Raw genomic sequence first — 15,090 nt, forward strand, 5'->3', positions numbered from 1 at the left:
CCAGTCACAATAACAATCCATCAATCGCTCGACATCAAGGAGCTGGCGGCAAAACTTGGCCCACTACTGGCACATCGCAAAGTAAAGGAAAGACTCCTGGAGTTATTGAAAGGTTTATATACTGGATGGCTTTGCCTTAAGCAGGTTCTTGATAAGGGCTTTGAACACGGTGGTCTTCAAGGCAGAAGAGAATGCAAGGATCATGGGTTCGATTGTATTGTAGTAAAACGAACCACTTTAGAGCGTCGAGATCTCGAAGTTGACTTGAGAAAGGCGTAATCAATACAGGTAGCTGGGGCGAATGTTGTCAATACAACTACAACTTGATCCTCAATCGAATTACTTTGAACCAGTGACGAATGATTATTCTTATTTCATTATCTCCTTCAACAGCGTCTGAATCTCAGCCATAAGCTGCCAAATCTTCTGCTTCTTCTCCATGTTCTTTTGAAGTTTTTCCATCAGCTCTCTTATCTGAGCCAGGGTATCGTTGCAGCGAAATCCTTTCGGAAGGCTGAGCAAGGCCTGTTGGCATTGACTCGTTGTCCCAGAAATGTCAGTAACATTTCCATGTATTTTCTCTAGACACGTTAGGAAATCTGCCCGGCGGTTCATGTCAATAAATTTACGTATTTTGGGTTCAAATTATCTTTACCTACCTGCATTTTACAATTGAATGTCTGCTTAATGTGTTATTGACTATTTATAGATATGTGTTTTCACTCGTCTTGATGTCGTTAGTGGCAGCGATCCACAAGTTGACGGGATCCAACACAATTACCAGATCTAGACATCGCTCGTCTGGTTATTGGTCCGTGGTGGTGGGAGTGTCGTATTTGCGGAGTCAGGTATGACGGATGGTAAGCTTGTGGAGTGTTGTGGAGTCTGCGGCTGAAGTCAAACTGACGACTCTCTGTTGGAGAATGTAACTCGACGCTAAACAAGTTCAAAAAGAGTGTTTCAACATCACAGTAGAGGGTGTTTTACGGGCGCAATACATCAAATATGATCATTTCAATGAGCCGAGACCCTAATGTTTATTGATGACGATGACGATACTGCCTGATTCCTTTCCTTTCAACGTTCCGGAATTCCTATTGACTCCTTCCTAAAGTCTCGTATTGTCTCCAGTTTCTTTGGCGACATGTAAGGCTCACAATCGTTAACCGTACAACTTGGGGGCGGACAACGATGAATTGACAATCGGGGTTCCTGAGACAATTAGATTTGAAGATGAATGGAGCAGGATGAAGCTTACAAGTCGCCGAAAACCTTCACATGGCACAAAACCTTAACGATTGAACGGCCTGTGACAGACCGCGAGACCTGACTGGCATCTTTGCCTGTCTGCATATCCGCATTAATGCAAAGCTTCCCACCCTTCGATTCAAGACTTGTGCTTGGCAGGGAACTTACTAGCCTACGCCCGTCAATTGTCTGAGAGCTCGGTTGGCCAGAAGTAAGTGCCAATGTACAAATGAACCACATCTTTCACAGAAGCATGCTTAGGATCTGTAGGCAGATAATTCATGTTTCGCGTCTCATCCCATCGAACTTGACGACCCAAGATGAACATACCATCGTCTTCTATGGCTTTTTCCATCGCAAAATCGGAGGACCAGGGGAACTCCGTGGGCATTTCAGTGCCTCCTGCCTCTGCATAATCGCGCAAATACTTCCACCAAGCCAGCGAAGTTTTCAAAGCCGGTCGTTTAGACCGCTCATGAACAAGAAGTCGAACCTTCTCCTCCAGCGACATGGCCCGGAAAGGTTGACATGTGTCAACGGCATGGTCCTGCGAGTTGCAAAAGACGCAACCAGGGATAAAACCGTCAATGGCAAGAAGGCAATCCTTCAAAGAGTGCGAGAGGCGCTTGCAGTTGCTACACTTCCTATGATGCGCCATTTCAATGAGCTCAGATTCCGTTTCCGTATTCATAAACTCGGACCGAGAAGGTGAGGTAGCAGCGTTTATAATAGCTTCACGTCCTATCCTCCCGGGATCCTGAGGGATATGTCCCTGCGTCATGCTAGTTGCGGCGTCTCGGTAGCTGATATTTGCAGGAAGATCGAGACTAGCGCGGCCACTGATGTTGTTGATATTACGTGAGGTTACGCCGGAGCGAGAGGCACCACGTCCACCACGTCTACCTTGGGAAGCCTTGCGCTGACTATCAAACGCTCTGGCTCTAGCTCTCTCAGCCTCGCGTCTAGCTACAGCAAGTATACTCGCTCGTGCCTCATCGACCATCTCGTCGTCGTCGTCGTCATATCTCTGTCGGCGGTTTAGCTCACGGCCGCGACGATACTCTTCTTCTCTATCAAGTGCCATTTTAGACAGCTGCTAGTACTAGAAATTATTAGAATAGCTTCACATAATCGGAAAACAGAATGAAACCTTTTTTTAATGTTGTCGCTGTCGCTGATAGTGGCGTTGTTGTTGTTGAGACTTTATTTTCTTCAGGTGAGTTTGGGAGATGTGAATGCTTCGGTGAGTGGTAGCTGGACCCACTTGTATCTCATTCAATAGCGCTATCAAAATTGCCTAACAGGTTTTTAGCACTGCAGTAGGTAGAGCTCGCTGCTACAGCAATAATTTAGCAACGACGTGCTCGTCCGGCGTAGTGACTTAACTCTTCTCCTTACATCAACCCGTCCCGTTCATATTCACGCGATTAGCTTTTCCGCCTTCACCCTCATCAACCCAAGCGCATACGACCACGCACCATGTCATCTACACCCCCTTCCGGTGCCCAGCAGCAAGCCCTGCGAGACAGTGGCCGACTAATTGAAGAACAAGCCGAACAAGCCCAGGAACAAGCCGAGAAAATTCAGGGAGACACCGAACAGGACCAGAACCTGGCCCACACCATGAACGCCTTGACCGAGCAGAAGAGAGAGCTGGCTGAGACGCTCAAGCAGAAGGATGAGATGCTCAAGCAACAGGCTGAGACGCACAAACAGCTGAAGGAGACCACCAAGCAACTGATCGAGGTCAACAAGCAACTGATCGAGGTCAGCAATCAGCTGAAGGAGGCGAACAAGCCGCTGGAGGTTACCAAGCTGCTGCAGGCGAAGAACAAGCAGCTAGAGGCGGAGAACAAAAGGCTAGCCGATCGAGTAGCAGCTCTAAGCGTAATGGTCTAGACACGTGGTAACTGTAACCATGACACCGAAAGTAAGTTTTCGCTCATTAATTCCATCATTCAGCATCAAACTGACAGGCACTAGTTGGGGTACTTGCATGTCATGAGATGGTGGAACCCGCCTTGCAAAGAAGAATCTCGATTTAAACACGCTTGGTCGGCGAGCTCATCGAAATGGTATCCTGATATGGAAAACAACACGGACAAGCTTAGCATCATTGGTTGAAGCAGTGTCTGGGTCTATACGACATAGCAAGGAATAAAACTCTTTTCCGCATAACAAAACAATAACCCTGACATGCGCCTGATGATAGTGATTTATACTTTTGTTCGTGGAATAATGCATAACATCCAAATACAGCGGTATAGAGTAAGGCGATCTTTATTTAAAAATACAAAGAATTCTCAAGAATATCAGCCTTGATTAAAACCTTTCAGAGTATATATAATAGAAGTTTTACCTTAATAGGGACTATTAAAATCAATATCAAAAATATTATCCTATATTAGATATAATTTTAATTTACTTAGTGTCAGAGGCCGAGGGAGGACTCTCGTTGACTCCGGCATAGCTCAGCCAGACGGCGGTTCTCGTTGCGAGCGGTCTCAAATTGGACTCTCAAATCCATCATTTCAACCTCATGCTGGGCTTCAAGACGAACTCTCAACATTTTCATCTCAGCCTGATGTTGGACCTCACGCAGGGTTTCGGGCTTCGGGGTCCAGGAATTAAAGCGAGTACTGTGACCGCCCCGAGGGACCTGTTGACAACACCCAGCTCAACCTTGGAATTCGTGGCGGATTGGAAGCCTTGTTTGGAGTTCTTGGAGACCCAGAAAAGGAGACTCTCCCGCTATCGCCAGATGTACTCGCACGACTAAACGTCGAGGAGCTTTGGGAGCCTTGACCACCATTGCCGTTGCCTCCACGCCATCGTTGCCTTCACGACTTCCCTGGCCACACAACATGTCCCTGATGGTGATCTGTTCTTGACGCATTTCTCCGATCTCTTGAAAGAGTGCGGCAAACGGGCCAGGGCGCTCAGATCCATCCTCACCAGACTTCTCATCAGAAGAAGACATGGTAGCGGCGATTTTTTTTTTGAAAGAAAATGAAAAGTGTTTTCCTGTTTTTCCTTGCGGTAAAAAATTGTGCTGGTGTTGTGTAGGAGATTTTTGATATTTAGGGTGACAGGTAGAAAAGCTGCGTGGACCCATATTAAATTCATTCAGCAGTATTATTTAAAATGAAATGCCAACACTGTAGTTTCATATCAGTGCTGAGATAATTTTAAAAAATATAATTAAAATCACTGATATCTAAAACATACTGTCTATTCATAGTAGTAGCAGTAAATATATTTAAGAAGTAGTTAGATACTTGGTAATAATCTCAGTTGTGCTATAGCCTGCAGACTGAAATGCAGCGCTAAGTGAGTAAACTGAAGTTACAGATTTCTGTGTTATTGTAATTTCTTTATTTCTTTCTCCTACGTTTTTCCTCTTTCACCTTTTTCCTCTTCCAAGTTTTTCCTTTTCCACCTTTCCCCCCCACACACAACACCACATCAACACTCTCACATCAACACACTCGTAAGGATGATTCTGACTTCTAAGCACGATATACCTTACTAACTATTTACCAAGTCACAGCCATCAAGATGCTGGAAGACGTTGAGCTATCTCACGCGCCATCTCCGGGCTCATTCAGCCCTGCTGTCGAACATTCGCGCCGTCAGTTCATCGAGGCACATTTTGACTTCCACTACGTGTGGAGTTCTTCGAAATGGAAGGCCCATCGCGCAGCCGCTGGAGAGACTGTGTCTTCCATGCTGCACAACACCCTGAAAGCTCGCCAAGTTGGCGATGTCTTTTTTAGGTACGAGGCTGATCATATCGCGTGGTCAACCTACGTGGAGGAATTAAACTCCCGTCCTGGTCGGCAAGTTCCGCACCACTGGCCTTGGGCCTTTGTTACAGACCCCTACGATACCAAACACGGTATCTCGATGGAGTACAGGGCCTGGCGATTGGCCAAAGGTTATCCAACCGAGCCGAACCATGTTCCCCAGAATCGGGCTCCTAGCAGTTTGGCTTCTGTCCAGGGTGTTGGTGAGTCTTGCCGGGCGCCAATGAATCCGGGAGCAGAGGTCTCACAGCCTGCCGTGCCCGCCCCCCATAGTGGAAGGGTCACTGGCATGATCAACGGACCTCAGGACCTCGGTCGTTTTGGTCAATCATTTATAAATACCTCTGCGGATCAAGCGGTCTCATTTCGAATGGGCTCTGTCAGGCGTGACCAGCAGGCCTTGTTGAACCGCAAATCAACAATGAGGAGGACGACCTCCAATCTGGAGCCCCTCATCGATAGGATCCCAAAGGTCCAAGAAAAGCGCTGTGCCAACTGTGGATTGGATACACACTCCATGTATGACTGTCTTTTTGCCCCCGAGGGCCTTATCTTTGGTTGCACATTTTGCAACACCAGAGATCATGCTGTCGACAACTGTATAAAGTTTGAACAGATGTCTCTGGAGGAAAAGACTGAATACCTTGTCCATTCACGAGGCAGGCGACCTGGCCTGAAAACCACCAAGCCATGGGGTGTTTACCTCAGAGACTACTTGACTGCCAATGGCGACAAAGCAAAACTGCCCGGAGAATTCCCCTGGAGCGCCGACTTTGCTTATAGCAAGGCTGAGGATTTTACCGTCATCAGAGCCCTTCAAAGCGCCTGGAATAGGGACAAGAACGTGGAGGCTCTGCCCCAGGATCCCTCACGCGTTTCCTTTGAAGCAGCAGGCCGTATATTTTGGCCAGATGCAGGCCATTACACCCAGGCTCGCTAAACTGGCTCTTTCCAAGGAATGGCATCCTTAGTTCCCGTTGGGAGCAAGATGCCTACTGTATCTCTCGTCTTGCAATAAGCTTAGATACATCACGACATTGGCACTGGTGTAGGAACTTGTAAGTTACAACTCGCTCCATTTGTGTACAAAGCTAACATTCCTAGTCCTACAGTATCACGTCGACCGAAGCCAACGAACAAAATATACCACAGGATGTCATCGCCGTTGGCGATTGAAATGATTGAGGGAAAACAAATAAGCGGGAGGAACCTTGGGCACTTTGGGAGGAATTGGGGGAGATTGTTAATGGAGATGGAACTTATATGGTTCAACTTTATGTTTAACAAAAGTCAAAAACGTTTGTTACACTCCCACATTGCATCCATCATTTTGCAAGCTCACTTGTGAAATGAATGTATACCTGTAATCTGTCGATGACTTTACCGGTGGTGGTTTTGCATGTCAACAGCAGGCAGACACCAGAATGGCACGTCCAATGTGAGTCAACAGCTAGTCTTTACTCATCTACTTCATTCGTCTTACAAAATGACAAGTCTTGAATATTTCCTGATTAATGCGGTAGTATCTGACGTGGCGGCAAATTAATTTACGAATATAAGCGATTGCAAGCGGTTGACACTTTTGCGTTGTGGTTCAGATGGTACCTTCCCACCGTGTCGCGCCTTCCTTCCCAGGACACCAAGTATGCAGAGCAGTTTCAGAACTCGACAGTGGAACTGCCACTTTCTTCTACCTTCCCATGAGTACTGTCAAGCCTCAATTGTACCAATCACGATTGTCATTCTACGGACAATTCCGTTTTGAGGAAGATGAATAGGCCAGGGTTGATGACACCAACAAATTGATGGCCACGCTCCATAGCCGTGTCGTGTCAATACAGCCCGATCCTGTTGGCATCGATGGCTCCGATTCTGCAAATCATGCGGGCTACGACCCCAAAGAACGCCAGATGATTCAGGGGCTCTCTCAACGGCTTCAAGTCCTCAGAGGGATGAGCCACAATCTTGGAGATGGTATCAAGGATACCACTGCAGCTTATGAGCAGCTTCCAGATGAAGCGCTTACCAGGCCCCCATCCCAAACGGACTGTGAAACTCGCTGGAAGGCAGCCCAGACAACGTTGAGGATTCTGACCAGTTCCGCCGCCAACATAAGGACTATATTGATTGGCTTGGGTGTGCCACACTCTGCAGAGTTTGAAAGTGCTATGAACGAGGTGCCTCGTCAGGTAACAGACTCCCAGACTGATCAACTGGTCGCTGGACATCAAGAAGAGTTCGTCAATCTTCAAAATGAAGTTAAAACCCTTCGTGGCGATCTTAAAAAGGCCGAAACCACGATCGACACCCTGTAACAGACCCTGACATTTAAAAAGTCTGGAAGTAATGACTGGCAGAAAAAGTATTCTGACCAAGCTGAGGAGGTCCTTAAAAAGTCTGGAAGTAATGACTGGCAGAAACAGTATTCTGACCAAGCTGAGGAGGTCCTTAAAAAGTCGCGATCTTATAGTCAGGCAAAAACTAATCTGCATAAGGCAAATGACAGGGTAGCTGAACTTGAGGCTAGTTATGAGAATCTATATCAAGAGATATCTCAGAAGAGATATAAGCTCGAGGCAAAAATCACTCAGCTCCGCCAGCAGCTATCGGAAACTGAATAAGCTTGCGCCAAACATCAGGGCAAAAGGAATGGCCTTTTGACTCAGAAGAACAAGTTAATTGTTGATCTGAACAGTGGTCAAGAGTCAAGGAGTCATGAAACCAAAGTATGGCATGATGACAAGCAAATATTGCAAGCAGACGTCAAAGCCTGGAGAGACAAGGCAAGAGAGCTTGAATCCGATAAGGAAAATGTTGCACAGAGCCTGAATGAAGCACTTGGTAGTTCAAGAACCATGAACTCCAAGTTGGAAGACGCTGAAAAGAAGCTATCAGCCCATAGTGCAATTAAGCAAACAAGGGATCGGCTGCAAGAGGAGCTCAAAGCCAAGGTCCTTGAGTTTTAAAAGAAGGGAAAAGAGATCCAAAATAAAGAAAAGAGGATCCAGTCATAGACTCAGCAGGCAACTTTATTACTAAATTATTTTTCCTTTAATATTATTTCTTAAATTACTTATTTATAATATTAATTTAAATTTATAATATTAATTTAAATTTATAATATTAATTTAAATTTATAATATTAATTTAAATTTATAATATTAATTTAAATTTATAATATTATATAAATTTATAATATTAAATTAAATTTATAATATTATTTATAATATTAATTTGAATTTATAATATTAAATAAAATTTATAATATTAATTTAAATTTATAATATTAAATAAAATTTATAATATTAATTTAAATTTATAATATTATTTAAATTTATAATAATAAATTAAATTTATAATATTAAGTAAATTTATAATAATAAATTAAATTTATAATATTAAGTAAATTTATAATATTAAATTAAATTTATAATATTATATTATATTTATAATATTAAATTAAATTTATTTATAGTATTAATTTAATTTTATAATATTAATTTAATTTTATAATATTAATTTAATTTTATAATATTAATTTAATTTTATAATATTAATTAATAATATATAATTAAGATTTTAATTATTTTATAAAGAAATAAAATACTTAAAAATAATAAACTTTAATAATAAAATAATATTATAAAGCTATAAGGCTATACTTTTTAATAAGGTTTAATAAAGTTAACTTTATATTAAAGAATAAAAGCTTTATTAAAATTATAATAATATTATATATTTTTTTTCTTTATTTAATAAGATTACTAAGAAAAAAGATATAAATTATTCTGCCTTAATATATAATATATTAAATTAACCTAGATTATAATTATAATATTAATTATATATTACTTTATAATTTAGCTAAAAGATAATAGCTTAATAGCTAGGTAATATATATAGTATTTTTAATATATTTATAGCTAGATTATTAAAGCCTTATATATAATCTTAATTTAATTTTAAGGTCTATATATTCTTATAATAAAAAGGCTAAAATATATTTCTATAAAATAATTACTATTAATTAAAAATAGTATAATATTAACTATATTTAATTATAAAATTTTATAATTTCTTAGCCTTTTTATTCTTTAAAGAGATTTATAATAGATTTAATAAGCAATATAATAACTTAATATAATATATTATTATATTAAAGGTAAAATTAGCCTTATAGAAAAATAAATTACTTTTTAAAATATAATAAATTAATATATATTATAATTTATAGAATTAAAAGTTTTTATTTAAACTATTAAAAATAAATATAAATATTCTAAGTAATAGCTTTTTAATATATTCTAGTTATAATAATTTAAATAAGAAACTCTATTTAAGTTAAAGTCTATAGATAAAGAAATTTATATATATAGTTAAGAGTTTAATATAAAGTTAAAAAGCTAAAGTAAAAGCTTTATTAATATTATAAATAATTAAACTTAATTATATATTTAACCTTTTATTATATTATATAATTATTATAATATAATAATTATAGAAGGGTTATTAATTATAGAGGGGTTATTACAGGGACTTTAGTAAGGTTATATAATGTATTTCCCCTATAAATTAGCTAGTTATAGCCTATAGAGATAATATTATACCTTTTCCTCCTTATACTTATAGTAAGATCTTTAGTTATTATATATTCTTATTCCTTTAAATTAATAATTATACTAAGGAAAGCCTTTTAATTAATTAAAAAATAATATATTAAGCTTAATTAGGCTAGTTTAATTAATCTAATTAATTAAAAAGTAGTATTTTTATACTATTATTAAAAGAACTTAATTAAAGGAATTATATAATAAAAGATCTTTCTAAATAGTCTTTTAGTATTATAAAAAGCCTTTAGCTTATAGTTAATTAATAAATTAATTAATTAATTAATAAGGTATTTACCTAGGAAATTAAATAGGCTAATTACTTTATATTTAATTATAGCTTTAATTATTAAATAGTAAATTTATAGCTATTATTTAATTTTCTTATTAAGACTATTATCTCTCTTTAATCTCTTTAATTAGCCTATAACCTAAAGATAACTTAATAAAAATTAATTAATCTAGCTAAAGGATATTCTAGCTAATAATAGTAATTAGCTCTAGGTATAAATAGCTTAATTATAAAGAATTATATAACCTTTTATTTAAAAAAAACCTAAATTTATTATTATTTAAAGATAATCTAGCTATTTTTAATAAAAATAGTTTCTTTTTATAGTTATATAAAAGATACTTTTTATAGTTTTTTTTATTAAAAGAAGCTTCTTTTTATAGCTAATTTAATTAATTAAAAGGTTAATAGTATAAAAGTTTTATTTTATAGGCTTTTTACTTATATAAATAACTAAGAAGCTAAGACTTTTCTTTTTTTAATAGGCTATAAAAATAACTTAATAAATTAATTAATTTAATTAAAGGATATTCTAGCTAATAAAGGTAATTAACTTTAAGTATAAGTAACTTAATTATTAAAGATTATATAACTTATTAATTTAAAGATAATCTAGCTTTTTTTATTAAAAGTAGCTTCTTTTATTAAAAGTAGCTTCTTTTTATAGCTAGCTTTCTTTATTATATATAGCTTTTTTTATTAAAAGAAATTTCTTTTTATAAGCTAATTTAATTAATTAGAAGGTTAATAAAAAAGAAGTTTTATTTTATAGATTATTTATTTATATAAATAACTAAGGAGCTAAGACCTTCTTTTCCTTTATTAAAAGTAGCTTTCTTTATTAAAAATAACTATTTTCTATAGCTTTTCTTTCCTTTTTAAGGTTATATAACCTTTAAAAGACTAATTAATTCATTAAAGGCTTAATTAAATAACCTTTTTACTAAAAAAGTAAGGTTAATAGCTAATTAATTAGCTAGATAAATAATTAATCTAGACTATAGTCTTAATCTAATTAATTAGAAATTTTTTTATCCCTATTAAGGGGGTCTTTTAGGCAGTTTTAGTATTATTTTAATAGGTTATACTTTATATTATAGTAAGTATATACTATTAAGGTGCTAATTATAGTAACCTTAGGGATATAGGCTATAATTAGTAGGGAGCTATATAATAGTTATAGAAAGGTTATTAATTATAGAAGGGTTATTATAGGGACTTTAATAAGGTTATATAATATATTTTCTCTATAAATTAGCTAGCTATAGCCTATAGAGATAATATTATACCTTTTCCTCCTTATACTTACAGTAGGGTCTTTAGTTATTATGTGTTCTTATTCCTTTAAAATAATCTCTTATAATTATAAGTATTAATAGTTTTAATAAAGATAATATTAATTAATATTTAAATAATTAAAAGATATTATTTATATATATATTAATAAATAATTAATAATATATATTAAAAAGGAAGTTTTAAACTTATATTAAAGTATTATTTATAATATTAATTATAAATATAACAGGGTTCAAACCTATGACCTTCGAGGGGTTCTCGGCTATATGTTAATACCTGCTCTAGGGGGATTTATCTGAAAATCTTACAGTCCCTTAGGGAAAGGGACAAGCTTTAGTCTTATATCAATATAGGTCCTACCTTCAAGAATCTACCTAGCTACCTCTAAGTCCTATTACAATTCTAAAGCTTTCTACCTCTAAGTCCTATTATAATAAAAGAAAGAAAGCACTAAAATAAAATAAAAACTTTAAATAATAGTAATAGTAGAAAAGTATAACCTAATACCTTGCACTTGTTTACAGTGCCAGCTATTTGTCGATCCAGTAAAATACCAGTTCAGGCTATCTACCACCTGGAAGAATAGTAATGGTGTTTGTTATACGTCAGATTGCCATTTTATTGCGCCGCAATATTACATCGTCAAGGGTGCATTGTCACTTGCTCTAAATGCATTCATTGGCATTGCCGTCAGATTATATTGAAAAGGTTCACGCTCTCACCCTTGAGATAACTCTACGTGATTATAAATTGCAATTGTACAGTGGGCAGATGTAAAATGTACCTGATTGCGGAAAAGTTAGCCTTAAGCAAAATGCCAAGTCTTACAGCATCCTCACTAACCAGTTCCGCCCTTCTTCTAATATATCTTGGTTCAGACAGTCATCATAACCTGTACCTCTGAAACGACTCGGAATAAAAAGATAATTCCCTTTGTGAACAAAAGAAAGGTGTACTGGATGTTCAATATGTGCCTCAACACGGGATCGAACCGTGGACCTTGTCATTACTAGTGACACGCTCTACCACTGAGCCATTGAGGCGGCTTATTGGATGAGAATAGTGGTCCGTATCAGGGTCTGAATTCCACACACATGTTCACTCAACTCATCCAGAACATCATTAGACGGAAACAATGAATTTGACAATGACTTTCGACTAGCAAACAAAGAAACAACCCGTCTAAAACTCTCCGCCAATGGGATACTTCCAAACCTTGTCCGTAAACCTTCCGACCGAAGCCCTCCAAGTTTGCGCCGCGCCCTGTAAAGTCAGTCAAGTCCAATACTACCCGGGACAACTTACAGCATTGAAACTCAAGCCTCGAAACATGGCAGTGATAAAAAATAATTCGGGCGTGCTGGTGTAAACTCTCACGCCGTTGATGTGCTCCGGGTCACGGTTGGGTGCTCGATAAGGAGGTACTCGACGATGCGGCAAGTCAAACTCAGGATGATCTAAAGGCGCAGAACGAGACTCTGGTGTTTCTTGGCGACTTTGTGAATGATGAAGTTCGTAATCTCTCAACACAGCACTATGAAAAGATCCATTTTGGACACGCGTTTGGGTCGTTGTGGTTGACATGATTGTTGATGGTAAAATCAAGTTGCAGGTCAATAATTGGGTCAAGATCCCATTATTTCCCCTGCTTACTATTATTTGGTGCTTTTCGAGGCGTAAATCCCGAAGTATACATTAAAAATCAACACAATAAGAAACACTGTTTTTGAACCTATTCCCCTGCTTACATCTAACGGAAGTCCCGGATATCGGTTTGAAGTTGGAGACCTCCACTCGGGATGTGGAGGAGCGCACCAACACCCGAACCGATGGGCAATCCGGGGACCCCGGATCAACACGACTTTAATCAGAAGGACAATTTGACAGAAAATACTTGATGCCCTCAGATATCGAAACTGCAAACTCAATCATCAACATGTCGAAACAATTCTCTGCTATCCGCTCTGCGGCTATTGACGGTCGCGTTCACAATCCAATCTACCGCAAAGACCAACTGCGCAATCTTCACATTGCTTTGGCAGATAATTCATCCGCCATTCAAGACGCGATAGCAAAGGATTCAAAGAACCAGCCTTCAGAAGTCAAAGTCGAGTACTGTCTCGCGCTACAGCTCATTGCAGATGCGTACACTGCCATCAACCCAGATCAGCAACTGGAACAAGAATATGCAGTGACAAAAGGCCAAGATGACACAATCAGTCGCGAACCGGCTGGAATTGTTGTGATTGAGCCTTTGAATCACGCTTTCTTTTATGGTTTAATTTCTGCGCTGGCGCCTGCTCTTGCGGCTGGAAACTGCATGATTGTTCAGGTATGTCTCATTCAAAGAAATAGAAACCTACTAACAAATGCAGTCTCAAAACTCCTTACGCGAGACACCAAAGTTGGTGCTGGAACTCATCGAAAAGTCACTAGACAGAGATATCTTTACTGTCTCAGCCCAACCCGTCACACCAGAAGATATCAACACGTCTCACATTTTCGTCTCGCAAAATGGTTCAACAGGTCCCATTCTTCGCAACCATCTCGTCTCAGACCTCAAAGCACCCGTAATAGCATTTGTCGAAAGAGACGCGGACATCACAGCCGCCGCCCAAGCTCTTGTGTCAGCGCGCTTCAGCCTCCAAGGCAAATCACCCTACGCGCCTGACGTGGTGTTTGTCAATGAGTGGGTCAAGAAGGATTTGCTGCGTGCCCTTGTGCAACAGAGCACTGAGTTTCTGGCGACGTCGCCTACGAAAGGCAGAGCTTTGAAGACACCGCTTGCGAGGGACGTCGAGAAGGATGATAGTACACATGTTGTGCTTTCTGGGTCGAATGGAGTCATTCTTGATGTTCAGAATAGGTAAGACTTTCGAGAACAAGCAAGAGTGTTACTGACAGAACAGATCGTCGAGTCTGCTGAAACAAAAGGTTGAAGAGACAACTTTGATTGTTCACGCGGTTACAAGCATGGACGACGCTATCGACGCGTCACGAGAGTATGTTTCACTCAACGTTTGAGTTTCTTAACTGACGTTTTAGTATCGGATCTCTTGCCGCCGCATACGTCTTTACAACACCCGCAATGGCCAAGTACATATGCCAATTCCTCGACACAGCTGTCAGCTATGTCAATCAGATTCCCGCCAAGCTTCTCTGTAAGTCATCGCATCTTCCATTCAAACCAAACTAACGTCTCCAGACTCTCCCGTCGCGCCACTCGGCTCCCCTCCCCGACCAAGCACCAACAACATCTACCACGAAGATCAATTCTCCAGCTCAAAACCGAAATACCTCACAAAGTCAAGTACGGAGCAAAAGCTGGCCAAGATCCTTGGAACTTCAACCGCGACTGAATTGCGGGCGTTGGAGGTGGAAGCGACAAAGAGACTTCCAGAGATTAAGCGACGACTCAAGGGAACACAGCTTGGGTTCTTTGAACAGGGTATTGTTACGAGTTTGGTGTTTGTCTTGACTACGCTTGTTTCTGGGACAGGGTTGCTTGGGTACTATGGAATACGATATTGGCGGTCTTGATTGTTGTATTGAATTGGGCGTAAATTCTAGTAGTTAACATATTCTAGCTGTTGTTACATCAGAAAAAGGAATATCCCTTAGGAGAGAAAATAAATAATATAAGAACTATAGTCTAAGAAACATAAAGTGTTCTACCTATTTCGTCCTGCGATGTGCCTCGAGCACCAATCTTTCGACATGGCGCTGGCACTCCTCCTCAGTGAGCTCTGGCCCACGTCGATCGCTCGAGCGACCTTGGCCCGAGTTCTTATCACCATAACGATCCATAGCGACTGCAGTTTTGGTTTTAAAAAAGTAA

General features: G+C 38.8%; 7 protein-coding genes and 1 non-coding gene across 8 annotated transcripts; 4 read left to right on the top strand and 4 right to left on the bottom strand.

Moving 5' to 3' along the window:
- Nucleotides 1–1,429: 1,429 nt before the first annotated feature.
- On the bottom strand, nucleotides 1,430–2,332 carry FPOAC1_007840 (uncharacterized protein; the record flags this gene model as incomplete). Its single annotated transcript, XM_044852290.1, has 1 exon — nucleotides 1,430–2,332. The coding sequence occupies one exon, from the start codon at nucleotides 2,330–2,332 to the stop codon at nucleotides 1,430–1,432; it is 903 nt and encodes a 300-aa protein (XP_044704960.1).
- Nucleotides 2,333–2,727: 395 nt separating this feature from the next.
- FPOAC1_007841 (uncharacterized protein) lies at nucleotides 2,728–3,147 on the top strand (the record flags this gene model as incomplete). The annotated part of the gene is made up of 1 exon (XM_044852291.1): nucleotides 2,728–3,147. The coding sequence occupies one exon, from the start codon at nucleotides 2,728–2,730 to the stop codon at nucleotides 3,145–3,147; it is 420 nt and encodes a 139-aa protein (XP_044704961.1).
- Nucleotides 3,148–3,679: 532 nt separating this feature from the next.
- On the bottom strand, nucleotides 3,680–4,228 carry FPOAC1_007842 (uncharacterized protein; the record flags this gene model as incomplete). The annotated part of the gene is made up of 2 exons (XM_044852292.1): nucleotides 3,680–3,907; nucleotides 4,016–4,228. The coding sequence occupies 2 exons, from the start codon at nucleotides 4,226–4,228 to the stop codon at nucleotides 3,680–3,682; spliced, it is 441 nt and encodes a 146-aa protein (XP_044704962.1).
- Nucleotides 4,229–4,806: 578 nt separating this feature from the next.
- Nucleotides 4,807–5,994, top strand: FPOAC1_007843 (uncharacterized protein; the record flags this gene model as incomplete). Its single annotated transcript, XM_044852293.1, has 1 exon — nucleotides 4,807–5,994. The coding sequence occupies one exon, from the start codon at nucleotides 4,807–4,809 to the stop codon at nucleotides 5,992–5,994; it is 1,188 nt and encodes a 395-aa protein (XP_044704963.1).
- Nucleotides 5,995–6,859: 865 nt separating this feature from the next.
- FPOAC1_007844 (uncharacterized protein) lies at nucleotides 6,860–8,020 on the top strand (the record flags this gene model as incomplete). The annotated part of the gene is made up of 2 exons (XM_044852294.1): nucleotides 6,860–7,365; nucleotides 7,750–8,020. The coding sequence occupies 2 exons, from the start codon at nucleotides 6,860–6,862 to the stop codon at nucleotides 8,018–8,020; spliced, it is 777 nt and encodes a 258-aa protein (XP_044704964.1).
- A 4,203-nt stretch (nucleotides 8,021–12,223) lies between these two features.
- Nucleotides 12,224–12,295, bottom strand: FPOAC1_007845. The gene has a single exon. It is a non-coding gene; the product is annotated as a tRNA-Thr (tRNA).
- Nucleotides 12,296–12,434: 139 nt separating this feature from the next.
- Nucleotides 12,435–12,836, bottom strand: FPOAC1_007846 (uncharacterized protein; the record flags this gene model as incomplete). Its single annotated transcript, XM_044852295.1, has 2 exons — nucleotides 12,435–12,515; nucleotides 12,558–12,836. The coding sequence occupies 2 exons, from the start codon at nucleotides 12,834–12,836 to the stop codon at nucleotides 12,435–12,437; spliced, it is 360 nt and encodes a 119-aa protein (XP_044704965.1).
- A 352-nt stretch (nucleotides 12,837–13,188) lies between these two features.
- Nucleotides 13,189–14,792, top strand: FPOAC1_007847 (uncharacterized protein; the record flags this gene model as incomplete). Its single annotated transcript, XM_044852296.1, has 5 exons — nucleotides 13,189–13,584; nucleotides 13,628–14,118; nucleotides 14,162–14,254; nucleotides 14,298–14,413; nucleotides 14,458–14,792. The coding sequence occupies 5 exons, from the start codon at nucleotides 13,189–13,191 to the stop codon at nucleotides 14,790–14,792; spliced, it is 1,431 nt and encodes a 476-aa protein (XP_044704966.1).
- Nucleotides 14,793–15,090: the final 298 nt, after the last annotated feature.

The sequence above is a fragment of the Fusarium poae genome, chromosome 3 (genome assembly GCF_019609905.1).
Source record: "Fusarium poae strain DAOMC 252244 chromosome 3, whole genome shotgun sequence".
In the NCBI taxonomy this organism is placed as follows: domain Eukaryota; kingdom Fungi; phylum Ascomycota; class Sordariomycetes; order Hypocreales; family Nectriaceae; genus Fusarium; species Fusarium poae.